The following is a 25,215-nucleotide window of genomic DNA, read 5'->3' as shown; positions in this document are numbered from 1 at the left end:
ATGTAATTGTAATACACTAACATGATTGATTTTAACACACTAAATGATTAATAGTGGCCACATAGTAGCCATATGCAAAAGTGTGGACATAGGCTCGACAGTATATGGTTAATGGATGCCCTTTTTCTTAGTTTATTCTGAAAGTGAGCACCGGATGCTCCCTGCTGTCGCTGCATTGACAGTAGTGGCGCGCTGACAGCCGCACACCGCCAGGGAGAGAGCACACTGTGGAAAATCAGCCGGGAGCGAAAATGTGAAGGTGCAATCTGCCTGAGCGGCATTGTGTTGTCATTGGCGTCTGTTTCCATGAGAAGCCACACCACACTGCAAGAGCGGGAGCTTCGCGTTGGGATTTACAAACATTTCTCTCTTCTTTTTCCCTGCGTAAAATTTGCCTGGCTTGGAACACATTTTTTTTTTTTCGGGAATTTTGACAGCGCGCGGTTCAACTGGGATGGAGTGAGAAAAAAAACATCAATTGGCAGGTCTGCTGTAGCACTATTTATGCGACTGGGAAGGGGCAAACTGCTCCGAGAAGGTCGTCTCGTGCTGTATGGGATTGCTTTGTTTGCGATAAGGAGGACGCATTGGGCATCATGAGTTCCAGCGGTAAGTCTATCCATTCTCGCGCGCTCTCTGTGCGTGTGCACTTGAAGCGAAAAAGGGACAATACCACAGATGACAACAGTAATGAGCTACCACCCACTGTAATTGGACGCTGACACAATTAGGATTAGGCATGTACAAGTTGTAGTACAAGAAGCTTTTGCGCGCAGCTTTAGCCATGTAGTTCCATTCCATTGCGCAATGTCCACATTAAAACACATTTCACCAACACATTTCTTGAGATGATGCATGATGGTAAACACGTAGTAAGCAGCGTGTGTACAGATAGTTTCGCCCACTAATCTGGATAATAGACTTGAGGCAGGTTTAGAGTGGATAGTTCAGCTAAGAATATCTTGGAGGTGAAGTGGCGTTTGGGTACACACGGATTTTTGGCATTCTTTATTAACTTGTCAGCTGTTGCTTGGACGGTCCCTCCCAAATTCTGCCTGCCTTTTTGTTGCGTCTCTCTCCTCTTTTCCCACGTAGGACATGTCAACAGTAGCAGACCACCCGTATTTTATTCAGCTGTTTGTAGAAGTCCACCTGTCTCGACCCTTGTGGGAAACGCTCGGGGTCTGGTCTCATGATGTGCCCCCGCGCGCTGTTGCCTCGCGCGGTGATAGGGCGCGTGAGTGACGGGGGTGCGTCGGACAGCTTTAGGGCTCCTGCTGTATGTCATGCTCATCTCTAGACCTGCTTCAGGGCCTGACCTTGTATCAGCTGACCCCGATCCTCTGTCAGCTGAATCAGGCTTTTCCCTTCGGGGCTGTTGTTTGGATGTTGTAAACAGTGAATAAATAGTGAACAAATGCGCTGTGGTCAGAGCATACAACACAGCCAGCTATAACTCCTCACTCAGTGACAGGAGGAAAGGGGAAATGTATAAAATGGCACTTGAGGACAAACAGTCTTTATAATTTTTGTACAATTATTATAACCCAGGTCAGGACTTAGGGTTCTACTATTAAGGAGGAGATAGTTAGGTGTTCCACTGAATTCAATAGTGAATACAACTGAACGAAAAGTAAATCTCTTTGAATAATAATAATAAACATCATCATCGTCATCATCATCATCATCATCATCATCATCATCATCATCATCATCATCATCATCATCATCATCATCATCATCATCATAATAATATAAAATGTACACTTAAATGACCAATAATTGAAAATGCTTGCAAGGGGTGGAAATGGTTTCCTAGGGCAGCTGGGTGCTCCCTCAATGTGACATAAGGTGAGGACCTAAGTCACCATGGGGGAAGCTGGAGTCTCTACCCCTCCAGGTCTAGAGTATCCAGCAGAGGTGGCATCTGCTCTGAATTCCTCCTGGACACCATTCTTGAGGGCTGTTATGGGCTTGTCCTTCGGGTCCCTTTTGAGGAGCTGAAGTGTCGAAAGTGGGAATTTTATGTGCTCCCTGCTCAGACTGCTGCCCCCGTGGCCCGGTCCTGAATAAGGGGAGGAAGATGGATGAGCGCAGGTGGTTTTGAACAGTATGTGGTTGTCCAAGTAGTCTAAAACATGCGTATTACTTAGGGTTCTGTCCTATCGAAGTAGTTTTTAATGTCCAAACCTTTAAGCATTTTGATCATAAGATAACTGGAACAGCTGTTATTGCTGGTGTAACATGCACTGACTAAAACAACAGCACATTTCCGAGCTGTCAAAAGGCTAGCTGAAGTTTACATAAGTACATCAGGTCACATCCACCCTGCCCTCTCCTCTTTGACTTCAGACGAGACTCAATTTCTGCATCATTCATAACACAATCTACTCTGTTGTCGTGTTGCTGCTGCATAATTCATCAACACACTCAACTCTCTTACTCTCCACCTTGCCTCAGTGCACCTGTGTGAGCTGTGCTTGTCGGGAGTGGCATTTTCACTCACACATTCCTTTTGTAAGCGTATTAAATGGTTTTTTTTTTTTTTTGGATCAGATGAGTGGGAGAGGCTGAAGTCAAAACTGTCACGGCCACATGTGATTTTCAAAACATGTGGTCCAACAGGAATGCTAACCAAAAGCAAAAGCGTCTACTGTTCTGTACCTGCGGTTTGACCTTAAAGCGGTATTGTCACAGCAGCTGGGGCAGATGGTCTGGTGACATGCATCGGTACTGGAGCTTGAGGCGCAACAAAGCAGCAGGCTGACGAAAGAGCAACTCGCCCCTGCTCGAGTCAGCCAGACACATGTCCCCTTTGCTCCCAGGAAGGTTTGATCATGAAGGGGCTTGCTGGGCTGTGCAGGGCAGGCTCTATGTGTTTCTGCTGCAATGATTGTGAGAGTCCTGTGGCTATTGACAGATAGTAATTACAACTAGCACTAGTGGTCTGTGTTCATGTCGAGGCTCCACTGTGTCATGTGATCAGTCGACTGTACTATAGGTGTCTTTTTTTGTGACGTTTAAATAATTAATGCATTCACTTGCAAGGGACATGTATGTTTAGCATTTATCACACCACAACATTAATAGCAGGGGTTAATTTTAATTGGATTATACACATGTTTTTCTACCAGCTATAACAGCACCTTTGCACTTTTCTAAAAAAATATGACTTCCATCCAGTTGTTTAAGAGTTAAATTGAAATGTGTGAAGAAATTGTAGTTCTGAGAAAATGACAGAAGCCAGGGTTGGGCTGAGATAAAGATGTTCAGACGTTATTTGAATTGTGTGCTGTTGCCATAGAGGTCAGAGATTTGGACTTTTGTAGATAAAGTGGTTCAGAAGAGTTCAGATGATGATAATCTGTTCTTCACAAGTCTTTGTCAGGATTTGGATTCTTGTACACCTGCAGCTTTGTTTTGCTTCGACGGGTTCTGTTTGTTCTTGCCTCATTGCGATTGCTCATATCTGGCTGTCACTCACTCAGAGCAAGAGACAGGTTGGCCAATTTGAGGAGGCGTGAGAAAAAGCAGACAGTATGCACAGTATGAAAATTACGCTACTCTATTTTGCCACCAGTGCCACAATGGGTCAACGTAAGTCACAAAATTATAGTGCAATTATGGAGACACAGGCAGAACATGTTAACTCCACAGAGAATGGCCATGTCTGCTCCGGGAACTGAATTTATTTGACTTTCTTGCGAACCACTGCGCCACACATTATAAAGATTGACATTCACAAATCTTTTTTTTTCTTCAGTTCTACAATATTCTGGAACTTGGCTTCCACAAATTGCAACTTCCTCTAGTAGATTCGCTGTCTGAGCAGTTGGCATGGCTTCCTTGGGAGTGGTAAAACACATGTTGATCAATACAGTGATCATTGAGCTCCGGGAGAGGGGAATCTGCAGACCAATACATCAGGCAGCACTGGAACCTCACTCTCTCTGTTGTTGGGAGTTCCCATCGAAATGCTCCGCTCTCATCCAGACATGTACCACAATGTTAACGCAGTTTACAGCACACTACCCACTTACCTAGCAGGAAAATGAGATGGCTGGGGACTGACTCAGATGTGATAATTATTCATCCCAGCCTGGCAGATATAGAAGTACATTGAGAGGGGAATCCAGTTTAGCAAGACACTAAAAACAGCTATGCAAATTTTAAACAGGTTTTACAGAATGGCCATGAACAAAAGATGCATCAGTGTGGCATCAAGTATAAATAAAAAATGAGAAGCACTCATTCCAAATTGTGCTCAGCATCTACAACCTTGATCTCAAAAAAATAGTTTATCAATAGATGTGGGGAATGTTGACTAGATTTACAGTTTCATGGCCAAAAACACACATATTAAACACTTTCAGGAGCTTTAACATTGAGAAAAGATTGAAATGCAAACAGTGAAAAGCCTCCACGCTTTCCAATTAACTGCTTTTTAATCAGACATTTGGATCCAAGCCGGATCTTCCTCAGGTCAGAATACAGCAATATGAAATCCAAAAGGGATACAAGAATCACATCGGATTTGTTTGATTGATTGATTAATCTCGACAGGGAGACACATTTTGTTGTTTTCTGAGGATATTGTGCCACAACACTTAAGTGAGTTGTTTCAGTACTGGTGCTAACAATAGCTACACAATCATTGCATGTTATAGGCATTTGATTTGATGCCAGAAGGAAAGGCAGTTTGAAACTACAAGAGGACAGTGGATGAATCATAGACTGGACATTTAATAGAGTGACAGACAGCTCTAAAAATAATGGATTTTCCACACTGTTCCCATGTCAGTGTGAGCTGGTGGGAGTGTGAACACAGGTATAGACAGGGATACGCGCCAAATCCTATATGATCCCCTGCACGCTGCCTCATCTGGAGAGTGCTTCACCCCAGAGCCAAACACAATTTATCACTCACACCGCCAGACGCCTTAGTTCAATAACATGGCGAACAAAAGGCGGGAGACAAAAAAACCCCAGCTGTAGGCACAGGCGGCAGGGGGCACAGCTGAATATCCACAGTGAACTTTTGTGTGTAATTACATAAGCTTTTCTGTTAATTGGTTTGCAGCAAAATGCAGAGAACAGACGCAAGTTTCAATTCAAATTGCAATAGAATGTAATAAAAGACACAGGACAAGAATGTCCTTTGGGTTGAATAAAGTGTTGGCCTGGTTAATACGTTGAGAAGAGCTCTAGAGGGAATACCAGGAGCTTGTGTGGGGCTGTGGGGCCGATGGTACAAATTGGTTCAGCCATATTTCTGTCAGTGTACCTCAGAGCAGCTGTGACTACATACAGTGTGTAGCTCACCAAAACCTCGTGGCATAAATGGGGGAGAAAAAAAAGTGACTTGTGTGACTTGTGTTAAAAGTGCTACACACATAAAATTTCCCTGCCTTAAGATATTAATTTGTTAAAGATTATGAATCAGATGCCATTCCTATCCCAGTCCTTCGAGGTGTCTCAAGCCCAAGGGAATGGTAAAAAAGTACATGGGCCTTCTGTTTCTAAACGCAGACTGTATAGCGTTACTTTTTGCGCTTAGTGGGAGCACACTTTGTTATCTGGCCACTTCAGCGCATTTAACTTGTACATGGCGTGAAGAAACACCAAATGGCCAATGGCGATGTTATGTAGAACAGCCTTTTTCCTCCAACAGGGTAGTGTCAAGGGGGAGGGGTTGTGGAGGAGTGGGGGGTGAACATGTGCTTTTGTTTGGGTCACGTTAACTCAATTACAGCTGAGCGAGTGCCGACCCGTGCTGGAGCGAGACTGACAGTAGGCTACATCCCTTTCTCTCGGGACACTGACATTGTTTAATTCAAGATGAGATAAATAAATGTTTTTGCTATAGTATGAAACCACGCCTTCGTCGACCTCTTCTGTTTTAATAAGCGACGCCATAGCACATAGCCATTGCACAGCTGCACTCATGGAAGCTGACCATCGCGTTTGGAGCAGCGCTGTCCTTGTGCCCTGTGGAAGACCTGGCCCCATGTCTTTTACGACGAATTGCAATTGCATGCAAATTAATCTGTCAAAAGTACCAACACAATCAGAACTGTTGCATATCACACATTCATCTTAAATCTTCAGCCTGGTTATGAACAACAGCTGCATTGTTTGGTGTGTGTCTTGAAGGCGTTCTTGTTGTAACCTTGACTTTTGAGAGGATTGAATGATCATGTGGGCCATTCTCTCTCTCTCTCTCCCTCTCTCTCTCCCTCTCTCTCTCTCCCTCTCTCTCTCTCTCTCTCTCTCTCTCTCTCTCTCTCTCTCTCTCTCTCTCTCAGGAGTGACAGCGTGTTTGTGATTGTATTGGATAGTGTCATAGAGCTGATAAATGCTCCTATCCAAGGTCCTGACAGGGATGGACAGGGATGAAATGGGGTCCGGGGACAGAAGAGTACCGGTTTACGGTCAAAGAAGGACGTTGAATTTACACACAATTTGCCCAATTTTGGGGCAACAACGATAACTGACCATGTAATGTGTCAAATGTATATTCCATCGATTAGCAACATCTGGACTTTGACTAACAGGTGCTCATCTTTGGATTGGCAGTAGGACCATGAAGGTTCACTTGCTCCCCACTTGCATTATTTGTTGTAATTTATTTATTGTTCCATATTTGGGCTTTTCATTGATATTGTCTACTGGTTTATATTCTTGACTCACAGCAACAGTGTCCTTGGTTCGATTTGTTTACTGACTTTCTATTCTAATTTTCTCACCTTCTCTCGAAATATTTGGGTCCCTTCATTTGTAGTAGTATATCCTGGACTAGGTCGATTGAATATAAGATGTTTAACCATTATCTTCAGAGGTTTCTTCTTTTATTGTAGTTCATGTAAGACTGGTCCAGTTATTGACACTGAAGCCTCTCATTGATGGAAAATACCATATTGGGTCCCTTTGTTAGGCCAGGAGTCACATGTACAAGAGAGTCTGAATTTTTCTAAAAAGTTTTTCTTAAACGTTTTTTTGCTTGACCCACTAGTCATCTGTGTTTTTTCAGCATTATTTGATTCCATTTCACAAAGTTAGTCAAGTGACATGGTGGCGCAGCGGTTAGGGCTCATGCCTTACAGCAAGAAGGTTATGGGTTTGATCCCTTTCTGTGTAGAGTTTGGATGTTCTCCCTGTGTTTGTGTAGGTTTCCTCCAGGTGCTCCTGTTTCTTAAACACTACATACAACAAGGACAGTGTTTCTTATTTAAATAGCTCACAGATCATCACAAGGCTGCACTGCTGTTTCCATTTGATTCTTAGTGATTCATTGTTTTTTTCTCATGGCTTCTTTCATTCGTCACCACTGATCTCCCAGCATGCCTTGTGACAAGGCTGTGAGCGTGTTCCTCCCGGGGGCTCAGGTCAGGGGCAGGAATAGCAGCAGGCCAGCCGCTCCCCCGGGACAGTCTCTGACCCGAGACCTGCTTATCGCCTGTCTGCTCCCCGCCGGCGATGCTCTCATGGGGCATTAGCTGCTTATTCCAAATGCTGGATAGTAACACCTGTGGACCAGCGGCTATCACTGGAGCAGTGACTCAACAGCCTGCACAGCGCTGACTGGAGAAGATGCTGGCTGTATTGAGTGGCCTTTAATTGGTTTACATGAATAGGACACATGTTAGGAATGAGTGAACAGGCACTATTGGATAGAGTTACGTAAGCTTGATTCCTGAGCGTGCTGTTCACCCTTATTCAGAAACATGCACATTTGACTCAGTAACTTTTTTGCACATACACATAAGAGCTGCAGGATATGACAAAAACTGAAATATGAGGGAAAAAGTTTGAAAGTACATTCCGATAATATTGTTATTGCAAAATTTTACACCATTTCAGCAGAGTAAGTTATATTAAATATCAACAAAACGTACAAGCAATTTGTTTTATCATCGAATTGTGTCAAAACGAGACTGGATGAAAGACGTAATCAGGGCTAAAGGCATTCGATCTGGAAGCTAATCACCAAAACTGACCTTTTAAAGTTAACATGTCTTTTTCTGTGTCACACAAAATATGCAATATGGATACTGTGAGATTTGCAATAAGGAAAATATGGCAATATTGTGTGCAGTCTTAGATGTAGTGTCATTTAGTCAACCCTCTGCCTTTTCACTTTCCTTAATCTGGCCATATGAAACGTAACGAAAATTCATGAACCAGTCCACTTTTCTCTCCCCTTCCTGAATATTTACTCAATTAAGAGTAATGTTACTTTGAAGTCATTTTACTCGAGTAGAAAGGGAAGGTGGTGACCTAGACTCAAGTAAACGAAAAAACAAAATACTAAGAACATGGACTTGAGTACTGTGAGTAACTGTTTGAGCAAAAAAGTCAGATTTATTTTCCATGACGCCATAAATTGTGTGAAATAAAACATAAACTCATGTGGAAATAGTGATATTCATTAAGAGAATTCCAAGAAAATGGCATAAAATACTGAAAAACTAAATAATTGTAAAGAATAAGGTGCATGAGACGATCTACATCTTTATGGATCAAAATGAAGCATTTGTCGCTTAAATTTTTACTCACAGTGGAAAATGTAACGATTGTTTTTATTCACGTAAGAGCACAGATACATCATTATAATTTGACTCCCCGCCTCTGGAAGCAAATAGCTTCTAAAATGTTATCTTGGATACAGACCCGATTGTGCAGTATCTCCGGGAAATGTAAATGTTTATTACATTGATGACGGGGTAGGCGTATATAAGCTTTCTAGCTTCAGCCTACTCCTTTTTTTAGCTTTTATAACTGAATAATGTGAATGTTGTAAAAAGTTAAGAATGTAAACTGCTCTATAACTAAACTAAACTAAACTTAACTAAAACTAAACTATTGACACCATGGCCAGTTCAGGCTAATTCATAAAATGAAGTGAATGGCTGTGATGGAGAAAGGAGAGAGGAAGTTTGAAAGCTGTTAGCAATGCACAGTGATTGTATGCATCTCTACTTGGCCCGTGAAAATGTCCTCTTCCTCCTGAGAGCTTTAACCTAATTGATTATTAACATTTTCCTACATGGTTTCCTGCAGCGCATTGACATAAGCTTTCATGCTCTACCTTTGTCTTTCATTCCCTCTTGATAAAGTCAGGGCTGCTCATTTGGTTGTGCGTTTAAAAGCACTGGTTCCTTTTCCCCCTCACACTCTTGAGGAAGGGAGGACCATTATTTTGGACTTATCGGACAGGGCACAGGGTCCCAGTGGAGGGACCAACATTGTGGACTAAACAATGAGGTGGACTGTCGGGGTTTTGGGAGTGGGAGTGAATGGCAAGTGCATATTTCCAGCGCCTACGGGTCAGATTGTAACAGGAAAACAAACAAGCAGATCCATGATGCTTGCTGTAGCTATACTGTGTGTGTGCCTTCACAATCTCTGCATATTGGGGAAGGGAGCTCTGTGGCAGACTTTTAAGTGCACACAGTCCTCTGGGGTTTATTCAAAGAAATAGAGTCAGGAGCTTCGTCACGACAGCCCTGTGCTGCTTTCAAGAAAGTACCAGTTTCTTTCAGTCATAGAAGCACTCTTAGTTTGTACAGTGTATGTTTGGTAGCAAGTAGAAAATTATTGATATTAGTTCATTAAGCAAATAATTTCAAGCATATTTATATGTTTTGTGACCATCATCGATGGACTTTTTGGTTGACTTTAAATCTGCAAGTAAAGAAGATTTAATTAAAAAAAAGATGCACTTGAAGAAATTCCTTCATCAAAATAATTCCTCACGTTTCAACATCATGTACTTAAAATAAACTTTCAGGTCTTGCATTTAACTTTCTTTTTCATCCATCATTGTGACATTGTGCTCATGTTTCGGTCCCATACACCCCTGACTATGTGAGATACTGCTGCGCTATATTACACATCTGTCTGACTCACATTAGGCATAATGAAGTCTGCAGATCTGTCCTCTCTCACCTGACGCTGTGGCGCCATGTCAGGGCTTATGAGTGGGTGAAAAATAGAAAGCCGGGAGCTTATCCACTTTATAGGAGTCAGACCTAACAGCCTCAGAAGAAGTGCTAACAGGAGGCTCACACACATTACTATGAACCTGCAAGTACTGCACAGGCGATCCCCACATGAGCGATTACCAGTATGACAGTACAGTGCCATGTTACAGGTCACTAACAACATGCTTAGGATGTGAAAAGAAAACTTTTTAGTTTGAGTTTTGAAGTTTATAAATGCCTTGATGTATTTACATTTTTCCTCAGTCAATTTAATGCGTTGTATTTATGATACATGTGTTACAGAGAGATATGATACCAAAGTGCTATATCTTAAAGGTTGTGCGGTGAGACATTGCTGTTCTTGGACACACAAATTGATCTTTTTGTCTCGGATAAAAAAAATGTCACAATGAGGGCTGGGCATCTTAAACTGTGTGTGGCACAAAAGTTGGCTTGTTCAGAACTAATTTCATCAGGGTTTTGGTTTGATTCAGGCAAAGTTTGGCCAGGTATTGTCCTGTGTACGTGGTCTGGTCTTGATATTCATAGAACCCATTTTTTCTTAGATGATACTTGGAGTAAAATGTTATAGAGCCACTTTATGCAGCCATACATAATTCCCTCTTTCACAGTAAACATTTGCACATTGTTTTGAAATGACAATTAAAATATCTCTCTGTTTTGAAGGCTCGACGGGCAGCGATCGCGCCTCAGGAACAATCCGATGCCAGCGATGCCGGGAGCTGTGCAAAGGGGAAGTGGTCCGAGTGCAGGACACACATTTCCATGTTAAATGCTTCACCTGCACTGGTAAGTGATGAAAGCAATGAATTCCAAACGGCTTGTTTATGACTAAATGGGTCCAAAGATTCGTCTCTAATTACAGAGCCGTGAATCCCATCAATACTGTCAAAAGACAAAACGCTCTTGTTTTTACACGAAAGGCCCCATACTGTACTAACTGTAGCCTGGGTGGTCCTTATTATTGAGGCTGGTGGAGTTTTGTGCAGAGAAATGGGATTCCTGTGGTAATGCATCTGTTTCGGTCACACATACACCCCCCTCTGCCCCGTGATAGATTTACTGCCTCCCAGTTCATCCATTCTGCTTATGTCGCGTGCTGTTGGTCCGCGGTGGGGATGTGCAGCGGGGGGATCAGAGGTGCCTTTCAGGGGTTTCTCAGGCTCGCACTGTGGAGACTTGTTAATGCACTTACAGCTCAGAGGAGGGATTCTCCAGTCTGTACATCCCATGGCTTAGTGGCTATGTTGAATTACAGCTAATAACGTCGTAGCCTCCGGTGGCATCCTCATAGACAAGAATACAAGAAACAAAACAAAAAAAACGAGTGGAATAATGTATAAAGTGGGATTTCTGCATTTCAGTGGTCTATTGTGAAGTCATTCCTTGTTTATAGGGACGTATTCATCTAAATTAAGACGTTTTTAGTGCATGGTTTTACAAATTTCTTATTGTCAAGAAAGTATAGAATCAATGTCGCCCCAGCCCAGGTTTCATTGGTTTTGATTAGATGGCCATGGGTTATAGGCAAGAAGGTTATGCCACTCATTGTATTGTTGTGCACCTCAACAGTCGGCACACAAGGCTTTTTCAGACAGATTATGTGTAAGGATTTTGTTTTTATCAATTATTTATGAAGTTGTTTCAAGCTGGGACGGTTGGCACTGTGGGCTCTTGTGAAGATTAATTGAGGGCAAAATTGAGGGTTGTCTGGGAATCTGCTGCTAGGTTTGGATAATTAATAAAGGATGGATACAAATTACACTGTAAGCGGTCATCTGAAAATCGGCTTGTGACAGAGGAGTTATAAACTTGTGCAAATCAGAAACCAAACGAGCGGTGAATGTTATTTGTCATGCCTCGGTTGAGCCTGGAGTGTGGCGCGCACAGAGTTATTTAAATGATGTTGTTTGTAAACCTAAGATGCACTTAAGGCTTTTCTTTTATGACCATTAACAGATGGTTTTGCACAAACACTGTGATAATACAGCAGCAACCTCCTCATCTAATTATGCCCTGTTTTGCATTCTTATGAGCTCAGTTTAGGAGATGAAACACCTACAAATGTCAAGTCAGAATTGCTCTGATCTTGCGCTTTCAAAACGAGTCAAACAAAGCTAAATATGGGACATTTCTTCCTCTATAAGTCTTCCTTTACATCAGAAAATCTCTACATGCAGCCCTCCACTGCTTTGCATATGCACCGGCTCTTGTGCCTTTTTATTTTTATATCAAGTGCCACATTGACAACCTAAATGGATACATTACATTACTCTGACAACCACAGACCTGACAAGTGCAGAAACGAAACGAAAGTATATGCATATGTGACAACATGCTTGACTAATATAGACTGACTGAAATGACACTTTTTTCATAACCTATAGGCTATAGCTATAGGTTATGAAAAACAAGTCATTTCAGTCAGTTCAGATAATTAGATGAGGAGTGAGACCACAAATCATGTAATTATTCTGCCATTGAACACTCTGTACCCAAATACTGAAAAGCTGTGGTAGTTATCTGATTTCAAGGTTTGCAAGACGAGTTTGGCGGTTCTGTCTTCCTGCGCACAAAGATCTGTACAATATGAGGGAAAAAATGTGATTCTTGAGCAGTACTAAGTGACTTGTTAGCCTTAATAAATCCTTTTTGTAGTCCCTCTGGGGGTAATATAAGTGTTAATGGGATGATTGGGGGGTCTTTCATCTCCCCCTGGTGTCTCTGGCCAGAAAACCACACTTGCAACTTTCCCTGGTCCGACCCGGAGGTGCAATACACACTAATGGAATCACGAAGAAGAAGCTATTAAGCTAACGGGCAAAGCTAACTGTGGGCTAGCACCACTTTAGCAGTATGTACAGCCAAGTTTGAGTGACAAAAAATATCTCCATTGTGTTTTTGGGTTTCGGCACAATGTTCAATATCCCTCTCTCCCTTTGTCTTTTCTGTCAGCGTAGTATTTACTCTCACGGACAATTGGAGTAAAAAAAAAGAAAATGCAACATGCTACGACACCTGCAGTGGCGCTTATAGCCTCTAGGGGCATGAGTTACTTAAGTCTTTGTCAACAAATCCAGCAAAGTGTCAGAAATTGCATCTGGAAAAGTGCTGTATGAGACTAATACTGTTACCATTATTTAAACAAGACAAAACAAACTGAATCAGGACCACAGAAACTCTAAAGTCTATTAATAGGAGTAAATTACAAAAAGTGTACATTTCAGTCAGTCATTTTGTGATATATTTTGCCTTCTTGTACAGATATGATTGTGATAAAACGTTGATTTGATTTCAAATTGAGCAGGTCTGCGCTCTTTGTTCTGCCTCAGTCTTGAGCCCATCAAATAGTCTGGAGGACTCTTCAGGAGAGAGTTGTCGAAACATGTTCTCCGCGTGTAGCGATTAGACACATGAAAACACAGGCTGGGCGCGCACGTGTACGGCCACACTGAGCGCGCACGCCTGCAGGCACGAGCGGCGGTTGTGAGGCGTTGCTGTGGTAACGGCGTGAAGGGGGCACCCGGGCCCTGGTTGGTGGATATTCTCAGCATCTCTATGGCCCTTCTAACCAATGGGAAGCCTTGATTTCATGCCCCAGAGAAAAAAGGGGGTGAACACACAGGAAGGAGGAGGAGAAGGAGGGGGGTGTTTGTGTCGCCTAAACATTACATCATCACAATAACAATCCCATTTGAGTCAAACCTGCGCGGCCACATTGTCAAAGCAGTAATGAGGGACAGTGAGTGAATGCGTTGTACTGTATAGCACCCATTGAACAGCTCCGCCTCTCATTTTCCAGAGAGCTCTCCCTAAACCTATACATCCCACCAGGCCATTGGGCGCCTATTGTGTGTCCAGATTCTGCCACATCCCTGCCCATATTATGTGGTCCTGTATGGGCCTGTGCACAGCCAGCAGTTTTCTAAAGCTCGCATTGTTCCCTGTGTGAGACCCTCAAACACAAAACATGTTGCATGTTCATTTGAACTTCATACTCTATACTGAGCTGTTTTTGTTTAGGCTCACATGTTTTCATCGGGTTATAGTATAATAGCACCGCATTCTATTATAGCAGTGCATATGTACTTAAATGCTTGCTTAATAGTTTAATAAAAGTGCTTTTTGTCATTTTACACTAACTTTTACACTGGTAAATTCATTCATTACTGTAACAGTGACAGAGCTTTACAGATCATTTGATAATCACTTACAAGCACTTTAATAGCGATTTATGTACAGACCCATAATGCAACAGCCCTTTTCCTAACCTTAGCCATTCTTGACTCATGCCGAACCCTATCCAGTCTGGTGCACATTCTTAACATAGCATTCATTCAGGTGAAAAGGGTTAACAAAGAATAGTAATAAATGAATGAATGAGGTACCAATGCATTACTAACTGCTTTAAAAGCGTGTATTTGCTAAATTTATGACAAAATCAGTTTATCAGGGTCTTTTTTCCAGACCATGACATTCAGTTAACTTATTTTTCCAATTCCTACCGCCGCTCTCTGTTTTGTTTTTATTTTTTCTTCAGTTTTCGTTCAGTTACTCGAGCATGAAATCAATTTCTCATCTCGGGGACAGGGTGACATTGGTGCGTTGGGGTGCAAGATTTTGACACTTATAGCTAAATTGTATTTTGCGATTTGTGCGAACTTCTCTTTTGTCAGGAGCTGATGGCTTTTTCTGTTAGACATTTCTCGCAGTGTTGGGGCATTCGATTTATTTTTTCTGCTGAAGATTTTTCCTTGAATCAGAGCTGGCACTGACCTTCATCTTTGAAGTGTTTCTGCTCAATAAGGGCTTAGACACATTTGCTGAAAATGTTTCAATTACAACAATACTAGATATTTATTCATCCTGTGTCACTCTTATACTGGCCAGTCTTCTTACTGTATGAGCTTGTCTCATTGGCCTGATATCCTTTTTCTGTACAAACTGCTTTATATTCTGTGATTTTCAAAGTTTACGGTGTACAAATGTATGTTGTGTTATATACACACGTTTCACACACAGTGGTAAAGCGGTTCGTCTCAGGATTGGGAGGTCAGTGGTTCCAATCCCAGCTCCTGCGGGTGTACACTGGCGTTGCGTCCATTGGTGTATGAATGAGAATGTGAATGGGTGAGTGGTTCCTTCATGTAAAGCGCTTTGGACGTATGCGCTACGTATAGAAGTTGAGACCATTTTCCATTTTGTTTTTCTTGGGTAAAAATCTGTCCTGAGCAAATGGTAACTACAACGCATTGCTCAAGGCCCACTCATATTTACTTAGTCAGCAGCATATTGATATTGTTATCTCTTGTGACTTAACATTATCTACTAGATCAAACTGAGGTGCCCTGCTAAAAGACACTGTGTTTACAAAATAGCTGGAGTTCTTAAATCCCAGCTTTTCGCTCTTTTCAGGGCACAGCCATCAACAATCTGCTCTCGGGTCTTGTCTTGGACAGTGTTTGTGAGTTTGTGCTTTTAAGTTGTCATTTCTCCCAAGGCCATTTAAAGATTTAAGCTACAGGTGTTGTATGGTTGTCCTCTTTGCCTCTCGCCTTGTGGGATCCACCTCAGTGCCTGTGTTCTAAGTGTGTGACTCACTTCTCCATCGCCATCTCCTCTTCTTTTTGACTGGTGTCTGTTCAGCTGATTTCTTTCATTTTCAAGGTTCTTCTGAGACGGCTGTAAAATGTGTTTTACAAGCCACATAACTTTTACTGGCAGCCGCATTACCTCGCGTTTGTCATTGAAAGGTGCACAACAGTAATCACTGTGTATTTAACCTGTAATTTGAACCCAGCGAACAGCAGCTGATTATACCATAGAGAAAAGCCATAGCCATCGGCCAAGAGGAAAAAGACACACACACAGAAGCCAGAAGCGGCTAAAACTAACGCAGGGGGAAATCAGAGATGTACACGCTCATATTGTGAAAGCCATAGCACTCCTCTTGCGGGCTGCATGGATAGATATGGAGTAATATTACCGGCAGTATCGGGCTGACTGCTGCATACTGGCCTAATGACATAGTGACCACATTTATCTGCCGTCCAAGTTTAATTGGCACTTTTCGAATCCAAGGGAAACAGCAAGGCACAAGCGCAGACACTCGCAGATGAGAAAGTCATAAATCACACTGGGAAAATGGAAAATGGAAATAATGTTTCCTCAATATGAACTGTAGACGTAAACTGACAAGAGTAATCCCACTGCAGCCTGCTATTCAGTCAATATAGCCCACTATACCATTTTCTGCATATTATCAAACGGAGGAAATGTGGAGCTTTGAAACGTCACATTGCTCTCTATGTCCATGGGTGAGGAAGATTAAGCAGGAGAAACTTCTGAAATTCAGCCTATAGATCAAATATAAATAATCAAAATCATTGCCACGGTTTTTGAACGCAGGTGAAGCAGAGGGAGGAAAGAAGAATTTAGTTTCCCGACAGCTGGTGGATGAAGGTTTTCTTCAGTCAGCTGGACATGGCCTGAAACCTGAGAATGAGGTCTTCATCATTCAACTTCCATATATATATTGCCCATAGCTCTCTAACATACACGACACAGCCAGGCGCCATTTATTAAACTCCACACATTCACATTTTTGCCAAATATTCTTGCACTCTCTTCCAGTAACGTCACAGATTCTAATGAAAAAATAAAAATAATAATAAAAAGTTCACATCTGGAACCTAAAAATAGTGAATTATCATCACCCGATCGTTGCTGTCACTCTATACCTCGAACTTTGTTACTGCCAAAAACAAATCGGTAAAATTAAGTTAAACAAAGACAAGACAATGAAAAGAAATATTTTAGTAAAAGATGGAGGGGGTTACAGTCGGGGGAATGGGAGCTTCCCGTAGCTATAGTAACGACGGGCACGCCGGTCCAATCACCACAGCGCTGTCTGGTTGCTAGGGAGAGAATCCGGAAGAGAGAGGGATGGGAGTTTGGGGCAGGCGGCGACGCTGTTCCCATGACGACTGCGCGGATCAGGGATGGATGACAGGGATTACGGCTCAAACTCACTGGGGAGCGTCGCTGTCCCGTAGGAATTTTACACACTCAGCTGCTGTGTTATGTCTTTAAGGTACTTCAACAGACTGAGTAAGAGAATGAGAGGAGACGATGAAGTGGTTCATAAAAGCTAAGGATGAGTTAACAAGCTACTGGACTAAGGATGGACTTAATATGATTCAGCCACACAGGCCATAGTTACACCGCAAGCCCTTACAATTAGAAAGATTTGTATCAGAAATCATCATGGTATTGTATAAGAAATGATACTATCTGTAATTTGCCTACAGAGGATGAAGATGTTTAGTCTCTTTTTGTTTTATTTATTTTCATTTGTTCATTTATTTATTTGAATTTGGACAGTGCACATTAACCAACATGTCAGCAGAAAGCCTCAATGTAAATGTAAAATTAGCATAATCGCTAAATTACAGCCATTGTCCCAAGGCAGGTGAACAAGCTTTAACTGACAGAAGAGAAATACAGACACAGTACATAGAACAGAACAAAGCTACAGTCACAGAGGTTACTTACAAGGACCGTCACTGGTGAGATCTCTGTTTAATTCTCTTCTTTTGGGAAGAGAGTGTGCTCTTTTACCTGCTTTGCATACTATGGAGCATTTCAAAAGTAAACTATGGGCATTTATATGATATATTGTACCTCTACCACTATGGAGTACTCATTTTTGTGAGAAATATAAGTATTTTCTGGGGGTATTTTTCCAACCAGGAAGACAAGACGCTTGGATTCAGTTAACTCCGCCCCCTCTCTCCGAGTTGATGTCGCCCATGCAACAATAGCAGTAGTAGGAATATAAATATCGCAGCAATAAGTGAAGTTACTTCACAATGCAGTTAAAAGGAGTTAACATTTGCAACATAGCTTCATAAACGACTAACACACACGCTAACATGCATTTTGATCTACTTACTGATCTGGCCTCTCCATCGGGTGTTTTTATTGTGGGAATGGCGCAAGTTATGAGAGTTAATCCACTTTGGTTCTGGCCAAGCCAAGCATCCACCGGTGAAAAGAGAGAAATTCCAACTTCATGACGAGTGGACTCCTCTTTAAGTTGAATAAAGTCCTGCACTAAACGCACATTTTCGCCGAAACATTTTCGTTAGGTAAGAAAAAAATAACGGGTGGTGTCCAGTTAGAAAGGAGCCTCTTCTTCACAACTTCGGGGCAAAAATGACTTTGTTCAGATGCTCAGGGGGTTTGTTTGTTTACTATGCAGAGGCAGTGCGGACACATCAGGCACTTCCTTTTTTCTTTCTTTCTTACAACAGAAATAATAAAAAAGCTTTTATAAATTAAAATCAGACCGTAAGCCGTTACATCACAGATGTCGGGCACTTCCTGGTTTTACAATCATACATAAAATGCGTAACAAGGGCACAAGCCAGTCCTTTAGAGAGGGCGGAGCAGCTGAACAGAGAGCCGGATTCAGCGGGATTGCACAGACATGGGTGAATGAAACCAAAAAACACTGCTTTTTGAGGAAATAGCATTACAACATGGTTAAAAGCTCCAAAAAGTTGTCCTGGTTCATAGTTGTTGGTACACGTCTGATTTAGCAGTGGTATTTGTAACTGCTGGATACTGCATGAGTGTGAGTGAGTGGTTGGTGTGGTTTAGAAGGTCCATCGCCGCAGATTTTTGCTGCTGTGATTCTGCCAATATACCCCAAAGGCAGCTGTGGCTATATAACCTCCTACCACAAAATGTTCCAGAGCGGCTCATATTTTAATGACATTTTTCTGACTAGAGAGAAAAGGAGGTTTGACATGCAACTGAAGTACCCATAATAACCTTTTTCCATCTTAGATTTAGTCTAGATTATCATGAAACCCATTGTTGAGCCATTATGATCATCTTGTTATAATTTGTTGCAATTTCCAATCTGATTAAGCCCCATATAACCCCAACATGAGGTGAAATTTGCTGTGAAGTCATGCGTGCCTCTCCTCCACACAGCGCAGAGGGTTAAGAGCTGCGGGCCCGAGCAGCAGGACTGGTCTGTGGTCGGAGACACTCCACTGGGCGACCATCTGTCCCCACCACTCGTCCTGCCCGGAGCTGAGAGGACGATGTCACTGCTGTGCATGACGTCTCTCTGCTTTTAGCCTAAAGCCGCACACTTCTGTACCACCAAAAATCTAGATATAGTCATATTGCATTGAATTCCCATTTAGTAATTGTGTATTGTTTTGGCTCTTTTGACTCTATGAACGGTGCCACTGGGCTTGCAGTGTTGGTCAAAGTACTTGATTTCATTACTTGAATAAAAGTACTGATACTGCCGGTTGAATATTACTTCAAGACAAATGAAAGATGCTCAGTCAAATCGTAGTGGTGTGTAGCTACAATCAATACTTCAGGAAGGATTGAGAGCCCGCACAAACATATTACTCAATCAAAATGTTACTGGAGTGACTTCTCAAGTAAGAAAGTACCTCAAAAAATGAATATAATGTAAATAAGTGTACTATTTCTAATGACCGCCTCAGTATTAATGCAACAGACAGAATAGCTTTTGCCGATTAGGTTTTTGACTCCAGTCTCTGTTCCTCCCTCTGTCCCCTTCTCTGTCCCCCTTTTTTTTTGTTTTTTTGCTTCTTTTCTTGGATTCACACTTGGATTCGGTCTTCCTGTTCGTCTCACAGCCTCCTCTCTCTCCCTCGGATTTTGGCACAACTTGAAAAAACACATTATTTACCCTTGAAGTCTCTCCTCCTGTCACCCAGTGCAGATCCGGGGGACAGGGGGAGGGCTGACTGAACCACAGCCACCTACCAGTGGCACAGATGTGAGGGTAAACTTTACAGGAGCACTTTGTTCTCGCAAGTCAAGGGTTGTTCAGAGACGCTTTTCTTATAGGCAACACTACAGCCTGGAATGTCCGGCAATGTGGCTTTAATTTTGATTATGAATGTAAACGAGCTCAATGGGATTTTCAAGGGATTTTCTTTCCAGGGATTTGCATGAAAGCAAGAATACGCATTAAGTCACAAGCTCCTCAATCAAATAAAAAAAGGGATATTTGAGTAATCCTGACATTAAAAAAAAATATATACTTTTTTATGTTTTGTCAGTCTGTCCAACATGACATGTTACGCTCAGTTCTTGTCTAATTTGACATGCTCTTTGCTAGGGCTGAGGGATATGAAGCAAAAGTCATATCCCGATATATTTAGGTTGAATTTCGATATACGATATATATTCCGATATTTTTTCCGCCAAGTGAGAGCTGTGAAATGAAATGTCAAGTCAAGGTCAAATACGAGTAGTTTTATTGAAAACTCACAATAAAATGTAAACATAAACACTGTCTAACAAAGCTCTGTAAGGTGCACATTTAAATAAAAATATATCTTAAATAGGAATAGCCTATAAAATAAAATAGGTCAATCTTTTTCTGAGGGCAGCATTTAGCTCTGTTCGGCACAAATTTTAACTATATCGATATATGTGATCGTCTAATTCCATATCTCATTTAAAAATATATCAATATATCTTAAATATTGATATATTGCCCAGCCCTACTCTTAGTCATAGCAGTTGGAATTACAATAATGTTGACAACAGCACTAAAAACAATTACACAGCAAGCTATTTGACACACAGTACACGGCACTTTGCTTAATAGTGCATTATGAGGTCTGAACAGCAGCATAATGAGGTCCAGGAAGAGTCAGGTTTCCACACTGAGAGAGAGAGAAGAGGTGGCCGGGCCCGGCAGCACTATTTTTGGGGTTCCGGCCTGGGCCGACTTTGAGCTGAGAATTTTAATTGCGTCTGTTGGCGTGAGATAAATGCCCAATCATCCGGACCCCCTGTGGCTGCCTAATCAGTGCTGTTGTAATGACCACAGCTGCAAACAGCAGCCGTCACTGGCCTCTAATCAGCAGACTTATGTTCTGTGGATGTGAACTTCCTGCCAAAAAAACTCATGAGGAAGAGAGAGTGAAAAGTTAGAGTTTGCTCTCTCATTAGTGCACTTGGAGGATTATGACTGAAATCGAGCCTTTGATGTTGCAAAGTTTCGAAAAGATGATTATATTGGTTTTGTGAAAAGGGCAACATTTAAATAACTTTTTTTTTTTATGCATTTGTTTACTTCTAACGGCATTTTAGCAAAGTGCACATTCCCATGAGTATTTCTTCCTCAAGCATGTATTACCATGCCTTATGGCCTTTATTAGAGCAGCGGAACAGACCAGGCTGGTGCTGGTGGTTTCTCTGGGCGACTGGTAGTGTGGTGTTGGTTGTGTGGCTGTAGCCAGAGCCTTTCGTCTGTGTGCCAAGCAAAGCCACGTCTCTGCAGTTGAGACACCACACTCCAGCCCTGGATAGTGGTGGCAGCTGCACCGTGTGGTCATGTGGTGGCACACTTTAAAGTCCCTTCATGGTTTCATCTGAAATGACAGACTTTATATGGAGAATATGGGGTTTGCTGACAAAAGGAATTAAGCTCCAAGACGTCTAGAAAGTGAGATTTCTTAGGTCTCTTGCTTTATAGGTTTAAAATGAATAGGAGACCGTCTGTTTTGGGATGACTGATGTGTTTTCTCTATCAGTCAAATGAGAAAAGTTAAAATGCCAGCAGCTCCAACACATTATTGTGTCTGGATTGTCTCTATGGAAACCGTGGAAGGTTTACATCGCCTATGGCAACTAAGTGAAGGGGTGGTGTTTGAGGCGACTCGAGCCAATCAGCCGGTCAGAGGTAAACAACGCGATTGGCCAAAACAGGCGAACCAGACCGTCTGCACCGACCAGTCTGCGGTGAGCTCCGGCAGGAACGCAGCTGCGATTGGTCGAGGCGTCTCTATGCTAATGAAGTGCATTAGGCTAATTGAGCTGAATCCAGTTATGTGAAAATCAATCTGAGTTGCAAATTGAACAGCCGCTTTGGGCAAACAAAGAGCCGCAGAATGTAGAAATGTGATATACCCTGTGGGCGAACGTGAATCCATATTTAAATTGTCATAGCGGCACATTTTTCCATGGTCAAATGCTTATTAAATGTGCAGCCGCTCCATCTCCTGCTCCTGTTTTCCGTGCAGGCATCGACAGCATGTGATTTTCGGTCAAAAGCAGACCCTGACCATTGTTCTGTGGTTGTGGAAACGCGGTTGGCACATGCAGGGACATACTATATTTTACCCATACCCGACCCGACCTATCCATCATGGCGCTTTCACTGAATCATTGCTTGACATTTTGCCAGCCCCCTTTGCTCCACTGCCAACGTCCTGTCCCGCTGATAAATCTGACCCATCTTCATATCTCACCATACACGCTGTCCCATCCCAGACTCATATCTTTTCACAGTACTGCCACGTCCCATCAGTGTGCGGATTTATGCGGCCCTCTCCTCCACGTATGCGAGCTGAGATTGTTTTGTTTTTAAGCGAGGGCCCATTGATCTTTTATTACACTATTAAGTCAATATGCCGCACTCATAAAGAGCTTGAGATTAAATGAGCTCCTTTGAAGGGTTTATGTGCAGCCAGCCTGTGAGTGAGAGTGAGCTGTGCTACCAGTCTTCGTGTGTGTGCCAATGTTAGTTTTTGTTGACTAGACTAATATTGATAAGCAAAGACCGCTCTTGGAGCACCGTCCGCTGGCAGTCTGGGGGATTAAATCGCCCATTTTTTGCCAGGACCCTCACAAATCAATGGCGCCATGAAAGATGTTTTTGTTTAGTCAATGGTACAACAAACCATTTTAGATGATTTGTCCCCATAAACATATAGGCTACTTTTTTCAATCAAAGAGCTGTCAAACCATTTGAAATTCGCCATTTGTACACAGGATAGGTCTGTAAAAAAGTTTTCTTTTCTAAAATTAAGGCGAGACACTGAAGGTAAATAGGGAACATTTTTAAATTTACAGATATCAGTTTGAAACTTATGCTGTAGATTACCGGCATAAATGTGAGAAAAAATATATTGCAAGTTTTCTGTCAGTTTATGTTTCTATATAGAAATAAGGTGTTTTATGCCTAAAAGTGCCCAAAAATTCCCATCTTTTTGGCGACGAAATCTGAATAACGGATTGAGATACACCTTTTTTTCAAAGGGGATTTTGGAGATCTTGTTTAGTTTTAGAATTAAATATTTAAAAAATCCCTCTGAAAAGATCTTCAAAATATAGTTCAGTCCAAGGCTGGAAAATAGGTGCTACTGACGTGGAGATAGTGTCGCCACAATGAGATGAAAATGTGTTTTGAGAAAAAGGCCCTTGAAATTGCATTTTCCCATGTAAATCTATGGGGGAACATTGAATCAGTGCAATATTTAAACATGTTGTTGCGAAGATTAGGTATATTTTTTGTTTCCAGGTGAAAGCTTGTATGTTCAGAGACCAATCTGGCCCAAAACCTGAAAACTTAAAAAAAAATGTTTTGCCTGTAGTGTCTCCCCTTAAAAGAAACAATATGTTCCCTAAATGTATGTTTCAGTTTAGCCATAAATGACACGCACGGACGTAGTTAATGAAAATGAGAGATCATGAGAACCCCGAGCTAACTTGTGAAAAATGCTTCATATTACAACAAACAGAAAGATGTTTAGCTGCTGTAAATCTTCCTTGTCTTTGCGCTGGCGCCATAGACTTTTGTTCACCATCACCACTTTCACCTGATACTGTCCAACGCACCGTTCGTATGGCGGGGATCCTGTTTCCATCTGTTGTGCAGTCTCAGTTGTCTGGGAATTGGCTTCAGACTAAATGTTCCAAATGTGGGACAGTTTGGTTCTGTTTTTGACAAAACTGTAATTATGGAACCTGTGGAGACTTCACTTCAGCTCATTATGAAATTACAAATGAAGTGAAGATGACACAGTTTATTAAAACACAATCAAAAGAGGTTAATTGCATTATCCGATGGTTGAAAGTAATATATTTTTTTATTAAAGGTGCCTAAATGAGTCTGCACTGAAAAAGATTAAAACATTTTATTAATAAATGTAGACAAGACAAAACTGCAGTAAAAGCGGGCTAGCTTTAACAACATTTGTGTATGAACATTGACCTTATTTGTCTAAATTTTCTCTGTCCTAATAACTATGCGTTTTCAAAACACGCTGCTTGACCTAATGTGGTACTTTTCTCAGGCCATACATGCTTTTTATTTCTTATTTTACAAGATGTAAAATAATGTGTTTTAAACTTAAAGGAACTAGATGCAAGTTGGTCATTTTATACTCACTACTGCCACCTCAGGTCATACGTGTAACTGCAGCTTCTATTTTAAGCTCGTGGATGACGGCACACCTTTTTGAGTGACAGTGCAGGATTTTAGAGACAGTTGTGGTGAACAGGTCTGGGCTCATTTTACACATTAGGGCATTGCTGGAACATGTACGAGGAGGAAAATACGTAATTTTACTATTGTTAAGCTCCGTATAGTCCCTTTAAACTTCCTTTTCCCTCACATCTGACCCTCAAGTCATTAGTGGCCTGTCTGTCGGGTCAAAACATGCTCCACAGCCCAGACAAAAACTGTCAACTGCTCTTGTTAGTAAACCACACAGGGAGGAAGTAACCAGAGCCCCGCAGCCACAGCGCTGGGGCAGTGAGCTGTGAAAACGCCTCTATAATGTTACACCCCTCTCCCACATGTCCCAGTGCTGAATAGACACCTCACAATCAGACACTCGGAAACGCAGATCGGTATTTAATGAGCCTGGTCTGATGCCGGCGACTCGCGGTTGGTTGTTTTTTCTCAGTCTCCACATTGTTTTGCACAAAATGAGTTTTCCGTTGATTATATCATTATATTCCCATCAGCACAAATTTGCTCACGACCGTACAGAGCGGGAGATCTTTCTCAGCAGCCATGTGTGAAGACGGCCTCACCACAAAGCTCTCAGAAAACAAAAGAGTAGAAATGGTAAATGTCTTTGAGCTGGCATTTTAACATTAACCTGTTTTCCACTGTATGTTACGGTACTTAAACCGATCTGCTTCATAATTAGCAACTGCAGCCGGTGGAACAGGTGTAAAACTCATATATCAGATAAATTAGAATTTTGGAAGCAACTTCAATGAATCAATCAATGATACTTTTTTTTTTAGAGCGCTTTTCATACAAGGTTATAGTGCAAAGTGCTTTAGAGGTTACAGTGCTTTACTGATGTGTTTTAAGCTTAAGCGAAAAGCAAATGAGCCCACA

The 25,215-nt window shown here is 41.9% G+C and overlaps 1 protein-coding gene across 10 annotated transcripts in view; it reads left to right on the top strand.

The window, feature by feature from the left end:
* Window positions 1-208: 208 nt before the first annotated feature.
* ablim3 (actin binding LIM protein family, member 3) overlaps window positions 209-25,215 on the top strand; it is a 61,493-nt gene continuing 36,486 nt past the window's right edge. For all 10 annotated transcript variants that reach the window (XM_079556218.1, XM_079556219.1, XM_079556217.1 and 7 more), the window contains exons 1-2: window positions 209-609; window positions 10,671-10,793. In XM_079556218.1, coding sequence (XP_079412344.1) covers window positions 597-609; window positions 10,671-10,793 — 136 coding nt within the window. In that variant the 5' untranslated portion in view covers window positions 209-596. The remainder of the gene's footprint in view (window positions 610-10,670; window positions 10,794-25,215) is intronic.

The sequence above is a fragment of the Gobius niger genome (genome assembly GCF_951799975.1).
Source record: "Gobius niger genome assembly, chromosome: 5".
In the NCBI taxonomy this organism is placed as follows: Eukaryota; Metazoa; Chordata; class Actinopteri; order Gobiiformes; family Gobiidae; genus Gobius; species Gobius niger.
This window is presented reverse-complemented; position numbering and strand designations above follow the sequence as displayed.